The 18,084-nt window shown below is 46.8% G+C and overlaps 1 protein-coding gene across 2 annotated transcripts; it reads left to right on the top strand.

Moving 5' to 3' along the window:
* Nucleotides 1-354: 354 nt before the first annotated feature.
* LOC129333342 (serpin B4-like) lies at nt 355-15,511 on the top strand. Of its 2 annotated transcripts, XM_054984922.1 has the most exons (7): nt 355-535; nt 1,996-2,046; nt 3,356-3,499; nt 5,087-5,204; nt 5,841-5,983; nt 13,763-13,918; nt 14,572-15,511. In XM_054984922.1, exons 1-7 carry the CDS (start codon nt 368-370, stop codon nt 14,974-14,976), a joined length of 1,185 nt encoding a protein of 394 aa, XP_054840897.1. In that variant the 5' UTR covers nt 355-367; the 3' UTR covers nt 14,977-15,511. The 2 variants fall into 2 exon arrangements, with proteins under 2 accessions (XP_054840897.1, XP_054840899.1); XM_054984924.1 differs by lacking the exon at nt 13,763-13,918.
* Nucleotides 15,512-18,084: the final 2,573 nt, after the last annotated feature.

An 18,084-nucleotide genomic window follows, 5' to 3' on the forward strand; every position in this document is an offset into this window, starting at 1 on the left:
AACCCAAATGAACATTGTAAGGCTTACTTCTGAGTAAACACACATTGGGCTGAGCTGTCAATTTCTGAGTGAGTATGCGTGGGTTTATCCAGAGAGTAAAACATTGCTATATTGTTTGGAATTGCAATTAATTCTGTGTTAAGTACAAACAGACCTACTAGGAGATTAAACATCCTTTTAAAAATGTTTTTAAAGAAATAGTTTACTAGGACAGCATAAGCTAGTTGTGACCACGTTGACTAGATATTTGATAGGATGCTTTTTATGTACCCTTCGCTCTTCGTTGCAAAAGGCTGAATAATAATAATAACAAAGCTACAAAGGGGACTAATCTGATTCTTTTGTCCCAGGTATCATCACCTCCACCATGGGCACCCTCGTTGAGGCAAATACCGAGTTTGCTGTCGATCTTTGCAAAATATTGATCAAAGAGAATCCCAACAAAAATGTCTTCTACTCCCCACTGAGCATCTCAGCAGCTTCGGGCATGGTTCTTCTTGGTGCCAAAGGTGACACTGCGAAGCAGATGGAAAAGGTAAGTATCTCCTTTTCTGTAAGCCATCACTGTAACCCATTTAAAGTGTCAGATCATTGTTCTAACTTCCAATTTCCACATTATCCCAGCTGCATGGAAAATATCAGGAAATGCTTCCCATTGGGGCCCTCTCCATGTAGGCATGATGTATAGAAACATTTCCCTGAAATCATGTGGACTCTCTTCTTGCCAATACCTCCTCTTCCTGAGTGGTCTTTTACCATCTCACTTTCCAAGAATTCTTTGACATGAAATACATTCAGTTATACGAAAAATGTGCAAAAAGCATTAGAACCTGGATTTTATCTGTAGGGCATTGGAATACTAATTTTTACGACTGTGTCAGACTAAAGGTATTTGTTTTGATGTTAAGAATGCACAATAAATAAGAAAATGTCCCTAGCAAAGAAGGCATCAAACGGGCATTCTTTGTGCAACATAGAAAGGGTCTACCATGGCTCTAACAAAGGGCCAAGCTACACATGACGAATGACACTTGAACAGCAAGTGTATTTCTCCCTGTTCACTTGCCCTCCACTCAATCCACTTGCCAGGCAAGTGTCTTTCGTCATGTGTAGCTTGGCCCAAAGACAGTCTAGCAAAGAGGAGGGATATGGGAAGTGAAAGCCTTAAACTCAGAAAAAGAGAAGTGATGCTGAAGCTGTGTTCCAAGGCCTCCAGAGTTTATTAGGAAGCTTATTGAGGCTCCTCAATGAAAAGATTAATAACAGCATCCAAGCTTCTCTGCCTACCAATCAGTAGTTATCTCTGCAATGCCTAGAACATGTTCCCAAACCTTCTGTGTTGCAGAGAGTTGTTTAACAAATATGTTGATGTGTAAACAGTTGCATGGAGATATACAGTCTGCAAGTAATTGAGAAGAGCAAGGCAACTGGGCATGTAGCTGTGGAAGAATCAGCAGCATCTCAGCAAAGCAACTCAACAAGGGAGAAGAGTTAAGAGGAGAGGGCTGAACAGGAGACCAGGGGCTTAGGAAAGTGACATCTGATCCCAAATGCAGGGCTAGCTGGTTGCGGATTTCAAGTCAACTGCTAAAAAATCAGCACATTTGACATACGCCCGAAGATGAAAGCTTATGCTTCATCTATTTAGATGGAACAACTCCATCAACTTCTTAGTCAACTGACAGAGATTCCTAAGCATTGCCTCCTCATGAGACCACTTTAGGGTGGAACAAACAAAGCTTGGGAAGCTGTGGGGAAAAGCTAATTTATTTATTTTATTCATTTATGTCATTTATAGTCCGCCTTTCTTATTGAGACTCAAGGCGGATTACATAGCATGAGATTAGTACAATCAGTACTGGGAGTATCAAGGACATTTCCATATAGTGTTAAGGACATTTCCACAACAATGTTGCATCTAATTGAATTGAGTTGGACTGAAACAGGGTTCATGGATCACAAATATAAACCGTCACCCTCTCTTTTATGTTGCAGACTCTTCACTTTGACAAGATCACTGGATCTGGAAGCAGTGCCAGTTCACCTGTAAGATTACTATGTGTCACTGTTTGAACGGGTGTGGGGGGGGTGGAATATAGATCTGGAAAATTCACAAAATGTTAGAGAATTCCCAAACATAATAATGATAACAACAACAACATTTGATTTATATGTTGCCCTTCAGGACAACACCCGCTCAGAGCAGTTTACAAAGTATGTTATTATCATCTCCACAACAATCACCCTGTGAGGCAGGTGGGGCTGAGAGAGCTCTGAGAAGCTGTGACTAGCACAAGGCCACCCAGCTTGCTTCAAGCGGAGGAGTGGGGAGTCAAACCAGATTAGAGTCCAGCTGCTCTTAATCACTACACCAAACTGGCTCTTATATTAATAATAACAAGAACAACGTTCAATTTATATACTGTGCTTCAGGATTGCACTGTGAGTGTCCTTCTTGGGACAAAACAACATGATGTTAAGCCTCTGTAGTAATTTTCACTACCCGACATATTGTTCTTTTTTTGAAGACCTGAAACAGCCCCACAGATGGAAATATCCAATGAGAGAGACAGGGGAGGGATGGGTTTGAAGAAAGGCACATCGTGTTCCTGTTTATGAGAGTTCTACCTCCCATTCAACCTTCACAAGACAATTTTTGCGTCACAGGGAAAATAAATGGGAATCCACATCTCCTCATTAGGCAAAAGTATCTGGGAGGGGTTGCATTTTGGAGGTGAAAAACAGATAGAATGGGTAACTTCAGACAGCCTCAGTGACTGTTTTTCAGGTTAAAAAAGAAAACACTGGTAGTAAAGCTCACACCTGCCATTCCACCCTCAAGTGACAAATGACACTTGAACGGCAAGTGGATTGAGTGGAGAGCAAATGGAGGGCAAGTGAACAGGGAGGAATACACTTGCCGTTCAAGTATCATTCGTCACTTGTAGTTTGGCCCTGAGGATGTGAGCCTTGCATTCCTTTTTCTGTTGCTTGTGCTCATAGACTGCACCTTGCTGAGTCCTGGCTTCACTTAGGGCCCTCTTCTCCTGTAATCTTTCTAAAGAAGGTGAAGATTACTACTATATCAAACTACAATGAAACCAAGACCAGGAGTTCTGTTAATATCATGGTCCCCACCCCACTTCTTGACATTTTCCAGAAAATATATCTTTTCTCTGAAGTTCAATGAAGGGTTTAGGGGAGCATGCAATGTAATAGCAAATATCATCAGAAAAAATAGAAGTCTTTTTGAAAAATCTTGCAGAAAATGAACATAAACGTGGGTTAGAGGCAGCGGTTTTCATAAGCGCTCAGTCTCAGACTGTTTTGCTGAACTATCTTTGGCTTCTTGAAGGCTGCAGGAGCTCAGTGTGATAAACCTGGAGGACCACATCCTCAGTTCAAGGAACTCTTGGCAGCCATCAATCAGCACACCAAAAACTATGCTCTGAGCATTGCCAACAGGCTGTATGGAGAACAGCGCTACGAATTCCATCAGGTAAAGAACAATGTTCCCATCTCTCTCTCTGCCGCTATCTGTGATTGGTTGGTTGATGACTAGCACAAGATTAATGAATTTGGTAGAAATATTTTTTTTAAAAAAAATAATATGATTGCTAATACAGCCAAAGTTAGTCAAAATAAGTTTCACTGAAAGCAAGGGGACTTCCTTGAGAATTAGTGGCCCTGCTAGTTTCATTAAGGAATTACTAGCTGGATCTTCTTCATCTTTTCCTGTGGATATATATGTCTTTCAGTGACATCCTAAGCAGAGTTGCACCCTTCTAAGTCATTGATTTCAATCGATTTAGAAGGGAGTAAATTGGCTTAGGGTTACACTGTATTTCTTGTCCATAAAGACACTATCCAACCTAAATATGCTGCATACAAGTGTATTAATTAAGCAATGAATTCATGACTACCTTTTCCTGAATTTTGAACCATGCTTGCCCTGTATATATATCTACAGCATGTATGCACAGTATATGAGTGGTCACTGCTACCCACCAGTAACGATCAAAGCTACAAGATAGATTATAAATACAAGGAGAAATCTCAGGCCTAGGGTACATGAAAGCTAGTATTAGTCTCTTTTGTGAGTCTCAGATGCCAGTATAAGATGCCATCTTGTGAAAAAATTCTAATAAGAAGCAACTTTTGGGGTCCATAACCTTTGCATTTGTTCCTTTCTGGAACATGAACAACTAAGCCCATTTTCTAGTGATCAGCAGTTCAGGTTGTCAGGCCTATAGAACCTGTGTAAGTACAGCCCATTAACCATGTACTGTAGAGTGCAGATCATCCGTGGCCTCCTTGGTACTGCAAAAATAGTGCTGGAGGGGAGGAAAGAGGTGAAACTCTGACTAGGCGCACTACATCGGTCCTGGAAAACTCTGAAGATGACCATTTGTACAGGCTTGGGGTAGTTGCATGAGAAAATGTGCCTTCATTCCATAGTTCAGATGCATAACAGTGTCATACTTATTCCTCAATCCTTCCATTGTAATGTAGATCATGAAGAAACATTTTGGAGAAAAAGTCAACATCTATGTTTCATTTCTCCAAAACTTTCCATGTAGGCAGGTGTTAAACAGCAAAAATTGGAGACATCTTGCAGACGTTTCTGTTTTACTTGGACCATCCTTCCTGTATTTTGTTTTAGACAGACAGACAGAAAATGCAAAGCTAATAGCAGAGACAGGGCTTCTTCAGTAGTGGCACCTCATCTGTGAAATGCCTTTCCTCTTGAGACTTGCCTGGTGCCAACCGCACTCTCTTCCTCCCAAGCTTTTAAGTAGGAATTGACCTTTACATTTTTTTTACTGTTTGCTGTAGCCTGTTTTGAAACATTTTAACCTGTTATTTTATATTATGCTTATGCTTATAATCTGACTTGTTTTTTTAAAAAATGCTGTGTTGATACGTTTGTTAATCTTTAACTCATTTTATCAAGCAGGTTTCATGGAAAGGTGGCATAGAAAAGTTTTTAATTAAGCAAATGAATTTTTTTTAAAGTGGCAATTTCTCCTTCACTGCATATGACGACAACCGTTAATTTACAACTGTTTCCTTTAATTATGTGCAGAAATATTTACATTGCACGAAGGAGATGTATGGTGCTGATCTTGAAAGAGTTGATTTTCAGCATGCTCTTGAGGCAACAAGAAAGAAGATTAATTCCTGGGTCGAGAGTCAAACAAATGGTTAGAGGCTACAAATTAATTTAACTTAGAGTGAATTTATTAGGAGGACAAACTAGAAATGCTCAGTGGAATGTATCTAACCACGAGAATCCTCAGATAGACTGGCATCTGTTTCTGAATAAGTGGGCAGCATTTTCCACTAATTTGCCCCCTCTTGCTACTGACCCCCTTCTTTTCTTCCTGAGCCAGCTCTCTCAGCCCCACCCACCTCACAGGGTGAATGATTTGAGGATAATAATAAGACATTTTATAAACAGCTCTGAGTGGGTGTTAAGTTGTCCTGAAGGACAGTATATAAATTAAATGTTATTATTGTTATTATTATTAGAGTTTACTGGCCCCTGTGGTCTGCAGCAAGAGGGGGAAGGAGGATAGTCCCATTTTGGGAAGTCTGAAGATAGCTGGATACATGTCAGTATATTTTCTCTTTTGATATTAAACTATCTGAGTCAATAACTGAGCAACCTTCTCCTTCAGTTTATGAAAAAAGAGAAAAAATGGAGGTTCTTTGTAGCTTTGGGATCATTTTAAAATATTATATAGTCCTTTCTAATACTGCTAAACATCGTATGAGTAAATGATATAAAATACTTAATAGCCTAAAAATATTTTTCCCCTTGCATTTACTTTCAAAAGGTAAAATCAAGGACCTTCTTGCTTCTGGCTCTATTGACGTATCAGTTGTCTTGGTCTTGGTGAATGCCATATACTTTAAAGGAAAGTGGAAAAGAGAATTTAAGAAAACTGACACAAAGGAAAAACCTTTTTGGATAAGCCAGGTATAGCAAGAAACTTGTGGACAAAGACATTTTTCAGTCTCCGAAATAATAAATGACCTCTTGAATTTGCTGGGCACTGGCCAAGCAACACATCGTGTCAGTCGGGAGAGTTTAATGAACTATTACTTTTTCTTGGTTGAAAGATTTTGTTAGTATCTGTTCAAAACATAGATCCCAAGGGGGCCACTGCCAGTAGACTTGGGGATGGTGGCCTCTCTAATGTAGCTTCAGTCCGGAAGATAGGCAAGAAGAATATGGGCCTGTACAGGAAGTTCGTGGGAGGCAGAAGACTGGAAAGTCATACGAGTCATTAAAAAGAGAAATCATACAAGGAAACTGCATTCATTATCAGGGCTAGCAATCAAGTAGCCAAAAGTGTTTCTCCACTACTAGTCAGGATCCTAGTGAGCTATGGAATGATGCTGTAGAAAGTTTCAGGTGGGTAGCTGAGTTGATCTGCAGAAGAAGAGCAGCAGCTGAGTCCGGTAGCACCTTAAAAACCAACTGGATTTCCAGGTATAAGCTTTCAAGAGTCAAAGCTCCCTTCATCAGATACCTTTGTATCTGATGATGAGAGCTTTGACTTTCAAAAGCTTATACCCAGAAAATCTTGTTGGTCTTTAAGGTGCTACTGAATTTGAATGCAGCTCTTCTACTATAGAAACTTGTACTGAGCCCTAGCTCTCTGTGAAACTCTCGTAGTTATATTGCTATGGTCCTGAACTGCATTTGCTGGGGCCATGGTGAAATCTCGAGAAGTGTTTGTGTGTTCACATCTAAGTTTTGTCAGTCTCTGGCTCCATGATCTCCTTTTTGCTTTTCTTCCAATGTTGTGTAATTTTTCACTCTGAGGAAAGCAGTTGTCCCACCATAATGTTGTAGGAACAGAGAAAGCTCAATCTTCCGTATTGATATCACTACTACTTACATTAGAAGGAGCATTGACACCTGGCATTGGGAATGCTAATAACTGTTTGCCCCCATATTCGGAAAGAAGAGACGGACACAAGGCTTGGGTGAAACAGGGCCATTTATTGACCAAACAAATCTAATTTTAAACTAGGAACTAGTAACGGCAAGGGTGTAACTAGCGGTACAGTTCGAGCGAGAAGGTCACTCTGACCAGCTCCTCATACTGCATGGGCGAGCAACCCCCTGCCCTAGGCGCGAGCCATGCAATGCATGGCTGTAACCCAGCCGGCCAGGCGAATGGTTCCCCCCTTCAAAGCGCCATACACCCCAGCCGTAAAGCCCGAGGGAAGGCCTTTTCCAGGGGGTCCCAAGGGCAGTCTGCCCTCTCAGCTGGCAGCCGTAAAGCCCGCCAGCCGATCCGAGACAGACCCCCATTCCCCACCAATGGGGATGTGCCACCGGGTGCTCACCAGCCCGCTCTGCCTACCCCGGCTAACCTGCCAACTCAACATAAACAGTAACCAACCTCCCACAAACTTGGCAGTACAAGGTAGGCGAAAAACACCTCTCACCAACGGCCAATCCGGTGAGAGGCGAAAAAATTCCTACCTGGCCCTGACCAGCGACCGGATATACCTGTACTGCCAAAACCAGGGGCGCGGAGGGCGGGACGAGCTTCCCCGAGGACTGCACGGAGGGGAAAGGCGGGGTAAGCCTATAACGGCTTCAAGCCCCGCCCCAGCCAAGCACCCGGATGCCCGGGAAAGCCGTCCACTCTCCCTCCGTGCATGCGTGCAAACGGAGGCACCCGGGTAAGCGCGCAGGCGCGCTCCGGGAGTGCCTTTTTGCCCCCATATTCGGAAAGAAGAGACGGACACAAGGCTTGGGTGAAACAGGGCCATTTATTGACCAAACAAATCTAATTTTAAACTAGGAACTAGTAATGGCAAGGGTGTAACTAGCGGTACAGTTCGAGCGAGAAGGTCACTCTGACCAGCTCCTCATACTGCATGGGCGAGCAACCCCCTGCCCTAGGCGCGAGCCATGCAATGCATGGCTGTAACCCAGCCGGCCAGGCGAATGGTTCCCCCCTTCAAAGCGCCATACACCCCAGCCGTAAAGCCCGAGGGAAGGCCTTTTCCAGGGGGTCCCAAGGGCAGTCTGCCCTCTCAGCTGGCAGCCGTAAAGCCCGCCAGCCGATCCGAGACAGACCCCCATTCCCCACCAATGGGGATGTGCCACCGGGTGCTCACCAGCCCGCTCTGCCTACCCCGGCTAACCTGCCACCGTTAGGGCCAAGCCTCTGCTTAGGCCCTAACGCCCCACATCTCCTGCAGGGCTAACCACAACCCTTGCCGCAAGTTATCCAAAAATATCTCATTGCCCCGACAGGACAGGTGGACACCATCTCCCCGGTAGAGGTCAGCATATGTGTCCCTAATCTGGGGATGGGGTAAATAGACCCCCAGCCCCGCACCCAAAGCCTTAAACATGGCCTTATTGGCCTTACGCCTAGCCCGTTCGACCCCTTCATGATCCAAAGCCTCCCTCCACACACGACGTGGGAGGATGGCAGACCACATTATCAGGACTCCCGGCCAACGCTGCCTGATAAACTTCAAATCGGCCTGTGCCTGCAGCGTAAGGGCCTTTCCTTTGACCCAACCTAAATCATTCCCACCTAAATGTATCACTAAGAAATGCGGGGGAGGTGCACACCGTCCCTCGAACAAGAGAGGCAACAGGCCCGGCCACCGCAGGCCCCGACGGCCCTGCCACTCAATCTGCGCCCATCGACTGAGGCCAAGCTGGGACCCCAAATGCGTCCTCTTAGCCTGATGGGCGGCCCAGAAAATCATGCTGTGCCCGCAGATGAGGATCCGACACCTCCCACGGCGAACCACAGCACCTGAAGAAGAAAGGCACAATCAGCACATATCATCACGGGGCAGGCAGAGGACGGACATACCCACGGTATGCCGCCGACCGCCACCGCCCTACCTTGCGAATGGCTGCTTCAGGGTAGCCCATCGCAGCAGCTGTAGAAGCCGCCCCTATTCTAAATGAATGGGTACAGAACTTGAAACCCACAAGACCAAGCTTACCCAAAGCCTTCTCGGTAACTGACCAAAACTGGTACCGAGTCAGAGGGGACCCATCACAATGGCGAAATAAGAGACCTTCGCCAGAACCACGCTTCTCAAGATACAAGCGCAACCCACGCACCGGGCACAACTCAGTGTCAACACAAGACCCGAGCTGAACCACAGACCCATTGCAGTGCTGGTCGGTTTTGGACCTTCTGATCCGGAGTGAAACTGCATCCCCAGCAAACTGGACATCTTGCACCAACAGCGCACGCTGTGATGGGTCCGTACGGGACTGGGCCACCAACTCCCCAATTCTGAGGGCCCCGAAGAAGGCCGTGAGCGCAGCAGCGTGAAAAAGCGCGGCTTCGTAGTCAGAAGAGCATACTGACTGCCAAGTGTCACCTAACCCCTTAAGGATGGATGGAGAAATAGGCTGCCTGGCGTCAGGCCGAAAACCTGCCTCACGAGACCAACCCTCCAGCATTTTGCGCAGCCTAAAATCCCCGGTCACCTCCTGGAAACCCCGAGCCTTGCTAACAAAGGCTAGGGCAGCCAAAAGCCCTCTAATGGACTTCACAGAGAGGCCGCCTAACTTCCTATTAACGCAAAATTCCATGAGGTGCTCCACTGGAATAGGCCAGGTCTGCTCCAAGCCAGCCTCCAATCGGAAGCCCACAAACTGCCGCACAGCGCGATCATACGACCTTCTTGTGCTAGGGGCGATGGCTAAACGGATGGCTCTGTGAACTTCGTCCCTCCAAGACTCCACAACTCCAGAGGCATCAGGGATGGCATGGGATCGGCCTCGGGGGCAAGCTGACGAAACCGCTCCATCTGCTGGCGAGACAGAGCGTCCGCCACACCATTATCAATACCGGGAACATGTCGTGCCCTGAAGAGAATGTTAAGCTGAAGGCAACGGAGCGTGAATGGCCTGACCAATCGCATGACCCTAGGCGATCTGGCTGAAAGGGAGTTGATCACATGAACCACAGCCATGTTGTCGCACCAAAAGTGGACAGCATGGTTTGCAAGCTCGCCTCCCCACAACCATAGTGCCACCAAGATTGGAAAAAATTCCAAAAACGTTAAATCCTTGGTGATGCTCCGAGCATGCCAAGCTGCTGGCCAGGATTCAGCGCACCAATGACCCCGAAAAAAGACACCGAAGCCCGTAGCCCCGGAGGCATCCGATGCCACCCGCAGCTCTGCCTCTAGCAACAGCTCCTCCCGCCACATCAGAACTCCATTAAAGGACGAGAGAAAGTCCTCCCAAACTTTAAGGTCTTCCCTGATCCCTAGCGACAGCCTAACTCTATGGTGGGGCAGACGTAGCCCCGACATGGCGTCACACAGGCGCCTCAAAAAGGCCCTTCCCGGCGCCACCGCCTTACATGCGAAGTTCAGGTGACCTACGAGCTGTTGCAGCTCGCGGAGGGAAGCCTTACGTTTGCCCAGAAGCGCTGCCAAGCGCATCCGCAAATCAACCACCTTAACAAATGGCAAACGAAAGGTCTGCGAGACAGTGTCAATCTCAATCCCCAGGTACGTAAGGACCTGAACGGGACCCTCAGTCTTTTCATGGGCCAGGGGGACCCCGAGCTCATCCGCCAAGGCCATGAAGCCCGCCAGCAACCGGGCGCATTGGCCCGTTCCACGGGGTCCACAAAAAATAAAATCATCAAGGTAGTGGGCGGAGTCATGGCATCGCTGCCTCTGACGCAAGGCCCACTCCAAAAATGAACTAAATTTCTCGAAGGCTGCGCAGGAAACAGAACACCCCATAGGGAGTGCCCTATCCATATAAAATCGGCCATCAAAGGAAAAACCTAGCAGCTCGAAGTCCCCAGGGTGAACAGGAAGAAGGCGAAATGCAGACTTGATGTCGCATTTAGCCATCTCCGCACCCAGACCATTCCGCTTCACCATCCTAACAGCCTCGTCAAAGGACGTGTACCGAACAGTACACAGATGATCCGGAATGGCATCGTTAACTGAGTCCCCTCGGGGAAAGGACAGGTGATGTATCAATCGATACTCACCAGCTGCCTTCTTAGGCACAACCCCCAGAGGGGACACCCTCAAGTTAGGCACAGGAGGAACCGCAAAGGGGCCTAAAACCCGCCCCTCGGCACATTCCTTGGAAATTTTAAGCCGAACAACCTCCTCCAAGCCGTTCACTGAACGCAAATTTGACGACATGAAGGGGGCCCGAGGGCCCTGAAAGGGAATACGAAAACCATGTGTAAAACCATCCAACAAGTAAAGCGCGGATGCGTGGTCGGGGTATCCCCGCAAGACTCTAGCCAGAGCCTTCAGATTTATGGGGGTAGGGCCCCTTATCAACAGCTGGCTGACTTGACCCGCCTCCAGGGCGCTTACCTCCCCCCCGAGGCTTGGGGCGAGGGCAGGCGGAAAAGGGGTGGGAACCCCTGCACCTTGGGCACTCGTGCTTAAACCCACACCCCTTCCTGGAACACACACCCTGATATGCGAAGTCCCAACAAAGCAGTCGGGGCTGAACCGACTGCCCCGCTGAGGCGCGGGTACCAGCAGGGGTGTTAAGTTTGTGCAACAAATGCCCGCTATCCGCCCTATCGCCCAAATTGGGCTTGGCCGGGGCCATCAACTGCAACCATAGCTGCTGATGGATCCGGTCCCAAGGTAAAGTGGGGTCGGCAGCAGCGCGCATGCGGAACTCTTCGTCGTACTGCATCCAAGCAGCACCGACGAAGTCCGTATATCCCCTGAAAACAATATCAATATATTGAAACAAGGGTGCCGCCCGCTGGGGTTGAGCCCGGGCAATAACCCCGGCGTAAATCAGCATGCCAGGCAGCCAATTGGACCATGTACGGTCCACCTTGCGCCTTTTAAGTCTCTCCTTGTCGCGATCGTCCATGTCCTCCTTATCCTTCTTTTCCAGCTCCCGGAAAAGAAGGGTAAAGACATCGACAAACTCGCCCCGGAGTATCTTGTCCCTGGTGGCTGGGGTCAGATGATCTCCCAATGGGAGAGCTGCATCTCCGAACGGAGTAGCCCTGTAGGGCAAAGCCCCCAACGGAGTAGGCTGATAGTAAGGGCCAACTTGATAATGAGGCCAGAGGCATTGGGGTTGCGCAAAAGGTTGCACACCCAAGCCAGCACCAGCAGAGGCCGAAGCCGTGCCCGGAGTAGAGCAGGAGGGCACAAACCCCTGCTGAACTGGAGGAACCTGCTGACCCCAAGGCTGCCATTGTCCCGCACCAACCAACTGCGGCTGGTAAGAGTGCCCAGGCCAAACAGCCGACCCAACAGTAGGGGCATGCACAAACTGCGATCCCCAACTGGCCGGGCTGGCAGCTGTGCCAACTGGCCCCCAGGGCCAAGAGTGTGATGTAAGTGGTGCAGGAGACTTACCCTCCAGCTCGGGCTGATCCACTGCAACCGCGATCGGAGGGATCTCAGCCACTTCAGCAACCTCCTCCTCAACGTGCGCAGCACTCCCAGCAGCCCCCAGGTCTTCGTGCCGATTCATTCCGCCACCATCAACGCCACCTATTGGACCTTCCAAAGCAGAGAGACGTGTAAGGACCTCCCGCTGAAAGGTGGCCTGTGAAACTCTCTTCGAAACCCTGCCAGCCCTACTCCCACTCGCCTGCCTGGAAGAGCCACCTCGGGCGGTTTCCAGAGCGGCCAATTTGGCCAAAATCTCCTGCCGGGCCGACTCTACCTCCTCCTCGTCCGAGGAGGACGCAGGCAATGGTCGCTTGGCAATAGGGCGCCGGGCGGGCTGTTTGCCCTTACTAGTGCCCACCCCCTTTTTAGGAGGCATGGTCCTGGAACAGCCAAGGACCCTAAGCCAAATCAATTGCCCCCAGCTCCCTAAACGGGCAGCTTGGAAAAGGTAGCTCAGAAGGGCACGTAACTCAAAGCCACCGCAAATGAGGGAATGCCCTCAAGTCACAGCCCCTCCTGGAACCCACCGCCCAAACGAAAAGAAGGGGGGGGTTACCACCCCGTGGCAGTTGAGACGTTATGAAGCCCGGGGGAACACAGGGAGAAAGACCCCAAGCAAGGAAAGCCCCTGGAGAGTGGGATACAAACCCCTAACACCCCTTCCCCCCAAAGGCCCGACTTATCCGCAGTCAAAAGCCTCCAGAAGGGAGGAAAAAATGCGGCGCAGCGGCAAGGACCCAGCAGCCAGGCCAGACAAAAAAAAAAAAAAAAAGCCGCGCCGCCACCTAAGGGCTCCCGGCGCAAAGCTCCACCGACGGGAACCCGCCCGGAGCGCCAAACCTCGGGGAGAAGCCCCAATGACAAGGCCGACACAACAAGGGCTGAACAACAGCCCACGGCAGAGCCGCGCCGACTCCCGTCGGCCGAAGAAAGCCGGAGCAGCCCAGCCGAGCAGCTGCCGGCCGAGGAGAGCGGGCCCGACGCGGCCCAACGAGCGAGTCGCGGCCGCACGTCCTCCGTCAACGAGCTTCCCCGAGGACTGCACGGAGGGGAAAGGCGGGGTAAGCCTATAACGGCTTCAAGCCCCGCCCCAGCCAAGCACCCGGATGCCCGGGAAAGCCGTCCACTCTCCCTCCGTGCATGCGTGCAAACGGAGGCACCCGGGTAAGCGCGCAGGCGCGCTCCGGGAGTGCCTTTTTGTCACATATTTAATGTAATACAAGCAAAGAGTGAACTGCAGAATTGTAGTTATTTTGCTTTTTAGATGAAATGTCAAATTGCCACTTTTAACTCTACTTGTAGCATACTCTCAGCATAGTGGTTGTTTTATTTATTACAGAATCAGAGCAAAAATGTCCAAATGATGTTTATGGAACATGAATTTAATTGGGCTGAAATAAAAAACCCAAATATTAAAGTGCTTGAACTGCCCTATGATAACCATGATCTCAGTATGATCATTTTGCTACCAGGGGACAAAGGAACTGTGGACCAGGTAATGTGATCTGATTCCTAATGTTGTTAATACATTATTGTTAACGAGCTCTGCAATGGAGAATAGCAACAGGGGTATTTCTGATAATTTGCTTTGTAAGAGAACTGATACATTAAAAATGCAACTAACCGCCCACCCCCACCCCCATATTTTAATAGAACTTGTAAAACCAAGGAATTATTTGAATTGATTCTATACTCAAAGGACTTTTTAAAGTCATGCAACTTTTATTTTATAATTGTAACATTGTAATGATAACTCAGTAATTAAGAAATTTTTTGTGCTCTTTTCCAAGATTTGGCTTTCCCATTGTGCTGAACACAATAAAGATAAAAGGATCCCAAAGTAGACAAACAATCAGCAGGGAGCTGTTTGCATCCTGATTCTCAGCCGGCCTATTCAAATGTAATAGTTTAACAGTGACATTAATTATTTGACATTTCCAGAGAATATTTTTCAAGAAAGCTCTGCTTTTTAAAAAAAAATTTCACAACTCAGTTGAAAGCTTTATCAAAGCATTTTTCCCAAACAAAAACTTTTCTGTAAATAAATTCTCACGTTTTAAAATCAAATGCCTAATGCTCCCCACCCCCAATTTCTTAAACTATATTTTTAACGAGCACTTATTTTGTGTTCTTCTTTTTAATTGACAGGTTGCCAAGGATCTCACCTACGCCAAGTTACAACAATGGACCTGCTCATCAAACATGAAGAAGCAAGAGATAAAAGTTTTTCTTCCAAAGTTCAAGCTGGAAGAAAAATATATTCTCAAGGAGATTTTAGCGGGTTTAGGAATGGTAGATGTTTTCTCTCCAGGGAAGGCTAATTTAACTGGCATGGCAAATGGACCACTGGTTGTATCCAAGGTCATTCATCAAGCTTACGTAGAAGTCAATGAGGAAGGTACAGAGGCTGCAGGCGCTACAGGAGTAACAGTAGTTCCAGTGAGTGCAAACATTCTTCCTGAGTTTAAAGCTGACCACCCATTCATGTTCTTCATTAGACACAATAAAACCCAGAGCGTTCTCTTCTTTGGCAAGGTTGTCTCCCCTGAATAATAATAGCATAAGTTAAATAGAATTTAATAATAGCATGGATTATCTTTGCGAGCAACAGTAAGTAAACCCAGGATGTTATAATGTTAAAAGAAGCAAATTGATTCTGAATTCTCTGTCTTATCCGTTGGGGCTACTTCTTTACAAGCAAGATCCTTTTTCTTTGCTTATTCAGGCAAACTCCTCTGGTCCAGGGAAGCCTATGTGTGCATATCTTCCTCCACTTTCCTATGTCAAAGCATAAAGACATTCCTCAGTGGAAAGTAATGTATTGTTTGTTCATGAGATTTAGAGTATGTGATCAGAAGAAATTTATGAGCTTTGCATGTGATTCCCTTTATAATCATAACCAGAAATGTATAACCACACTTTCAGGTTTACATATTGTAAAATATTCCCCTAGTTATTCTAAAGACCAAATGGGTTTGAACTCCTAGCCTCAGTCTCCTGAAAGGTGGTTTGGGTTTTCTTAATGTATTCTATGGAATGACTTCTTACCTACAGCAGTAAACAAAACAAATAAAACATTTTAAAATACTGTTTTATGTTGTTCAATATCACGTGTTTCACCAGTTTCGGACTCTTCCCTTAATCTGAGCTACGGTGGCCAGTCTTTCTCACCAGGGCTCGTATGACTTACAGCGTAGTGCTAAGCAGAGGTACCCTTTTGAGTCCTAAGCAGAGAGGTACCAGAGGCACCATTGAGATGGAATGCACTGAGAAAGGAATAGCTGTGCTTAGGAAGGCAATGCCTGAATGACAAGGAAAATTCAACAGCCCATTGATTTCCACTTCCTATGATGATGCAGATGATTTCTACATTTGAATTTCTTCCACTCATTCTGTATTTAAAAGGACAGGAGTCTTAATGGAAAAAAAAGTGGCAAATCCAGCATTCAAACTACGTGCTGAAATATAATGGCTGTCATGAAAAAGGACAGATTTTTTTTTAAGTTCCATTTTTTTAAAAAAGAGTGGGTAATGTGATGTTTAATTCTAGCGGAATTTTCTTCTTTTATATAGTAGAGAGTGTAAGAAAGTGTCAGAGTACCTGCGCCCCATCTCTACAATCTCATCACATTGGAGTGCTGCCAGGACCAGAGGGGGGGGAAAGGCCTAACTCCCAAGAGCGGAAAGCACAGCAACAGCACTGGAGTCCATGGTGATGCCACCAACACTCACAAGTCACAAAAAGTCATGCCAATGGTGCCCCATACTAGCCATACGTGGAACGAGCCAGTCAATGTGTGGGAGTACCAACACACCTCACCTCCCTGGTGTCAGCTTGCCTTGCCCCACCCTGCAGCAAAACAGAACAATGGGAACAAAGGGAAAATTGCACCCTCAGCTGTGCACAGGGGCTGTGGTGTGGCCAGGAGACGCTCTATGACTCTTATAATCTGGGGGACTCTGTAGATGAAGGTTTAAATCCCCTTCTGCAAACATGTACTCTTTTGATAGGTGAATGCACAAAGCAAGAAGTCTTGGCTTAACAGCTATCAGCATTCTCCTGAGAGGGCAAACCCCTCCTAAAAACTTATGGCTTCTCTCAGTCAAGGGTTTAATTCAGAACCCACTTTGTGGATGATGCCCCCTAGGGGAAGATGAGGCTTTGCGCCAGGCAATGGCAAGCAAGAAGACATGACTGCACAGTCAAAGAAAACACTATCATCTCCTCAACAGCTCTGTGAGAAAAGTAGCCGATGTTGCGGAAAGGAATGTGGGGTTTGAGCCACACAAATAACAAAGCAAAGGTTGGTCAGCAACATTCCTGTTGACAACAACAACAACAATTCACCTTTCTCACTGATACAAAAAAGAACACAGCACAAGAACTATTACCTTATACATAAGCATCAGAGACAGGGAATCTCACTCTCCCTCTTGCTTATTTGGATAGGCATTGTCACAAGAACGCATGTAAACATGAAGCTGTCTTATACTGGATCAGACCCTTGGTCCACCCAAGTCAGTATTGTTTGCTCAGACTGGCAGTGGCTCTCCGAGGTCTCAGATTGAGCTCTTTCACATCACTGAGGTTGCTAAATCTGGATTGGGAAATTCCTGGAGATTTAGGGGTGGAGCCTGAGATGGGTGGGGTTTGGGGAGGGACCTCAGTGGGGCATAATGCCATAGAATCCCACCTTCAAAGCAACCATTTTTTCCAGGGGAACTGGTCTCTGTTATGATGTATGTTTGTATGCCTTTAAGTGAGCCATCACAAACTAGTTTCTGTTTCCTTCCTCAAGGCATGTATGGGAGGGGGCTCAGCTGGGTTCAGTTTTGTGTGTAAGTAGATTGCAGTTCTTTGTGTAGGCATGAATGCAAGTGTTGTTGGAACTACCCAAGTCACCCGGGTGCTGTCTGGACATATACCCAACCCCAGGGGATACTATATCTGTCATCTGTAGATCAGTTGTAATTCTGGAAGATGTCATTCTGGATGATGGAAACCCTACACATCACCTACTGCCAGATCATTTTAACTGGAGATGCCGGGGTGTGAACCTGAGACCTTCTGCTTTGTCTTTGCATCCATAGCTTTAGTAGGCCTTTGTGTCCAGGGGAAGTATTCCCAACCTGTTCTTCCTATGTTAAATACCAGCCTTGATATTGATGCAAAGCATTCTTTCTCTGTCGCCAAAAGTCCTACTTCTGTGTTCTAAATTCAGTCGTACTTTAACATGAAGTCAGAGACATAAGAATCCTTACCACATCCCCGATTGTCTCAGAAAGTGACATGTCCAGGCAGGGGCACATATATTTCTTCAATGAACTGTGACTGGCTGCAGAATCATAAGCTTCACTGTGCCTATGCAGAAGGGGTAGGGAGCAGTTGGGAAGGATGCATTGCTTTTATTCCATTCAATTGAATGAGAGGACTTTATGCCGCTTCTCTTACTAATTCAAATTCAGTGCCCATTTCAGTTTGGAATGCAATCACTCCAGCTCTACTAGGAAGACACACACAACAGGCTCAAAAGAGAAAATGACAGAACACACTTTTTTTCACCTACAGCTTCCAGCTAAAATCAATGACCTACAGCCAGTGTTTTTTGTTTGTTTGTTTGAAAAAAGCTCCAGTACTCATATACAAGGTCGCACAGATTT

The sequence above is a fragment of the Eublepharis macularius genome, chromosome 7 (genome assembly GCF_028583425.1).
Source record: "Eublepharis macularius isolate TG4126 chromosome 7, MPM_Emac_v1.0, whole genome shotgun sequence".
NCBI lineage: Eukaryota > Metazoa > Chordata > Lepidosauria > Squamata > Eublepharidae > Eublepharis > Eublepharis macularius.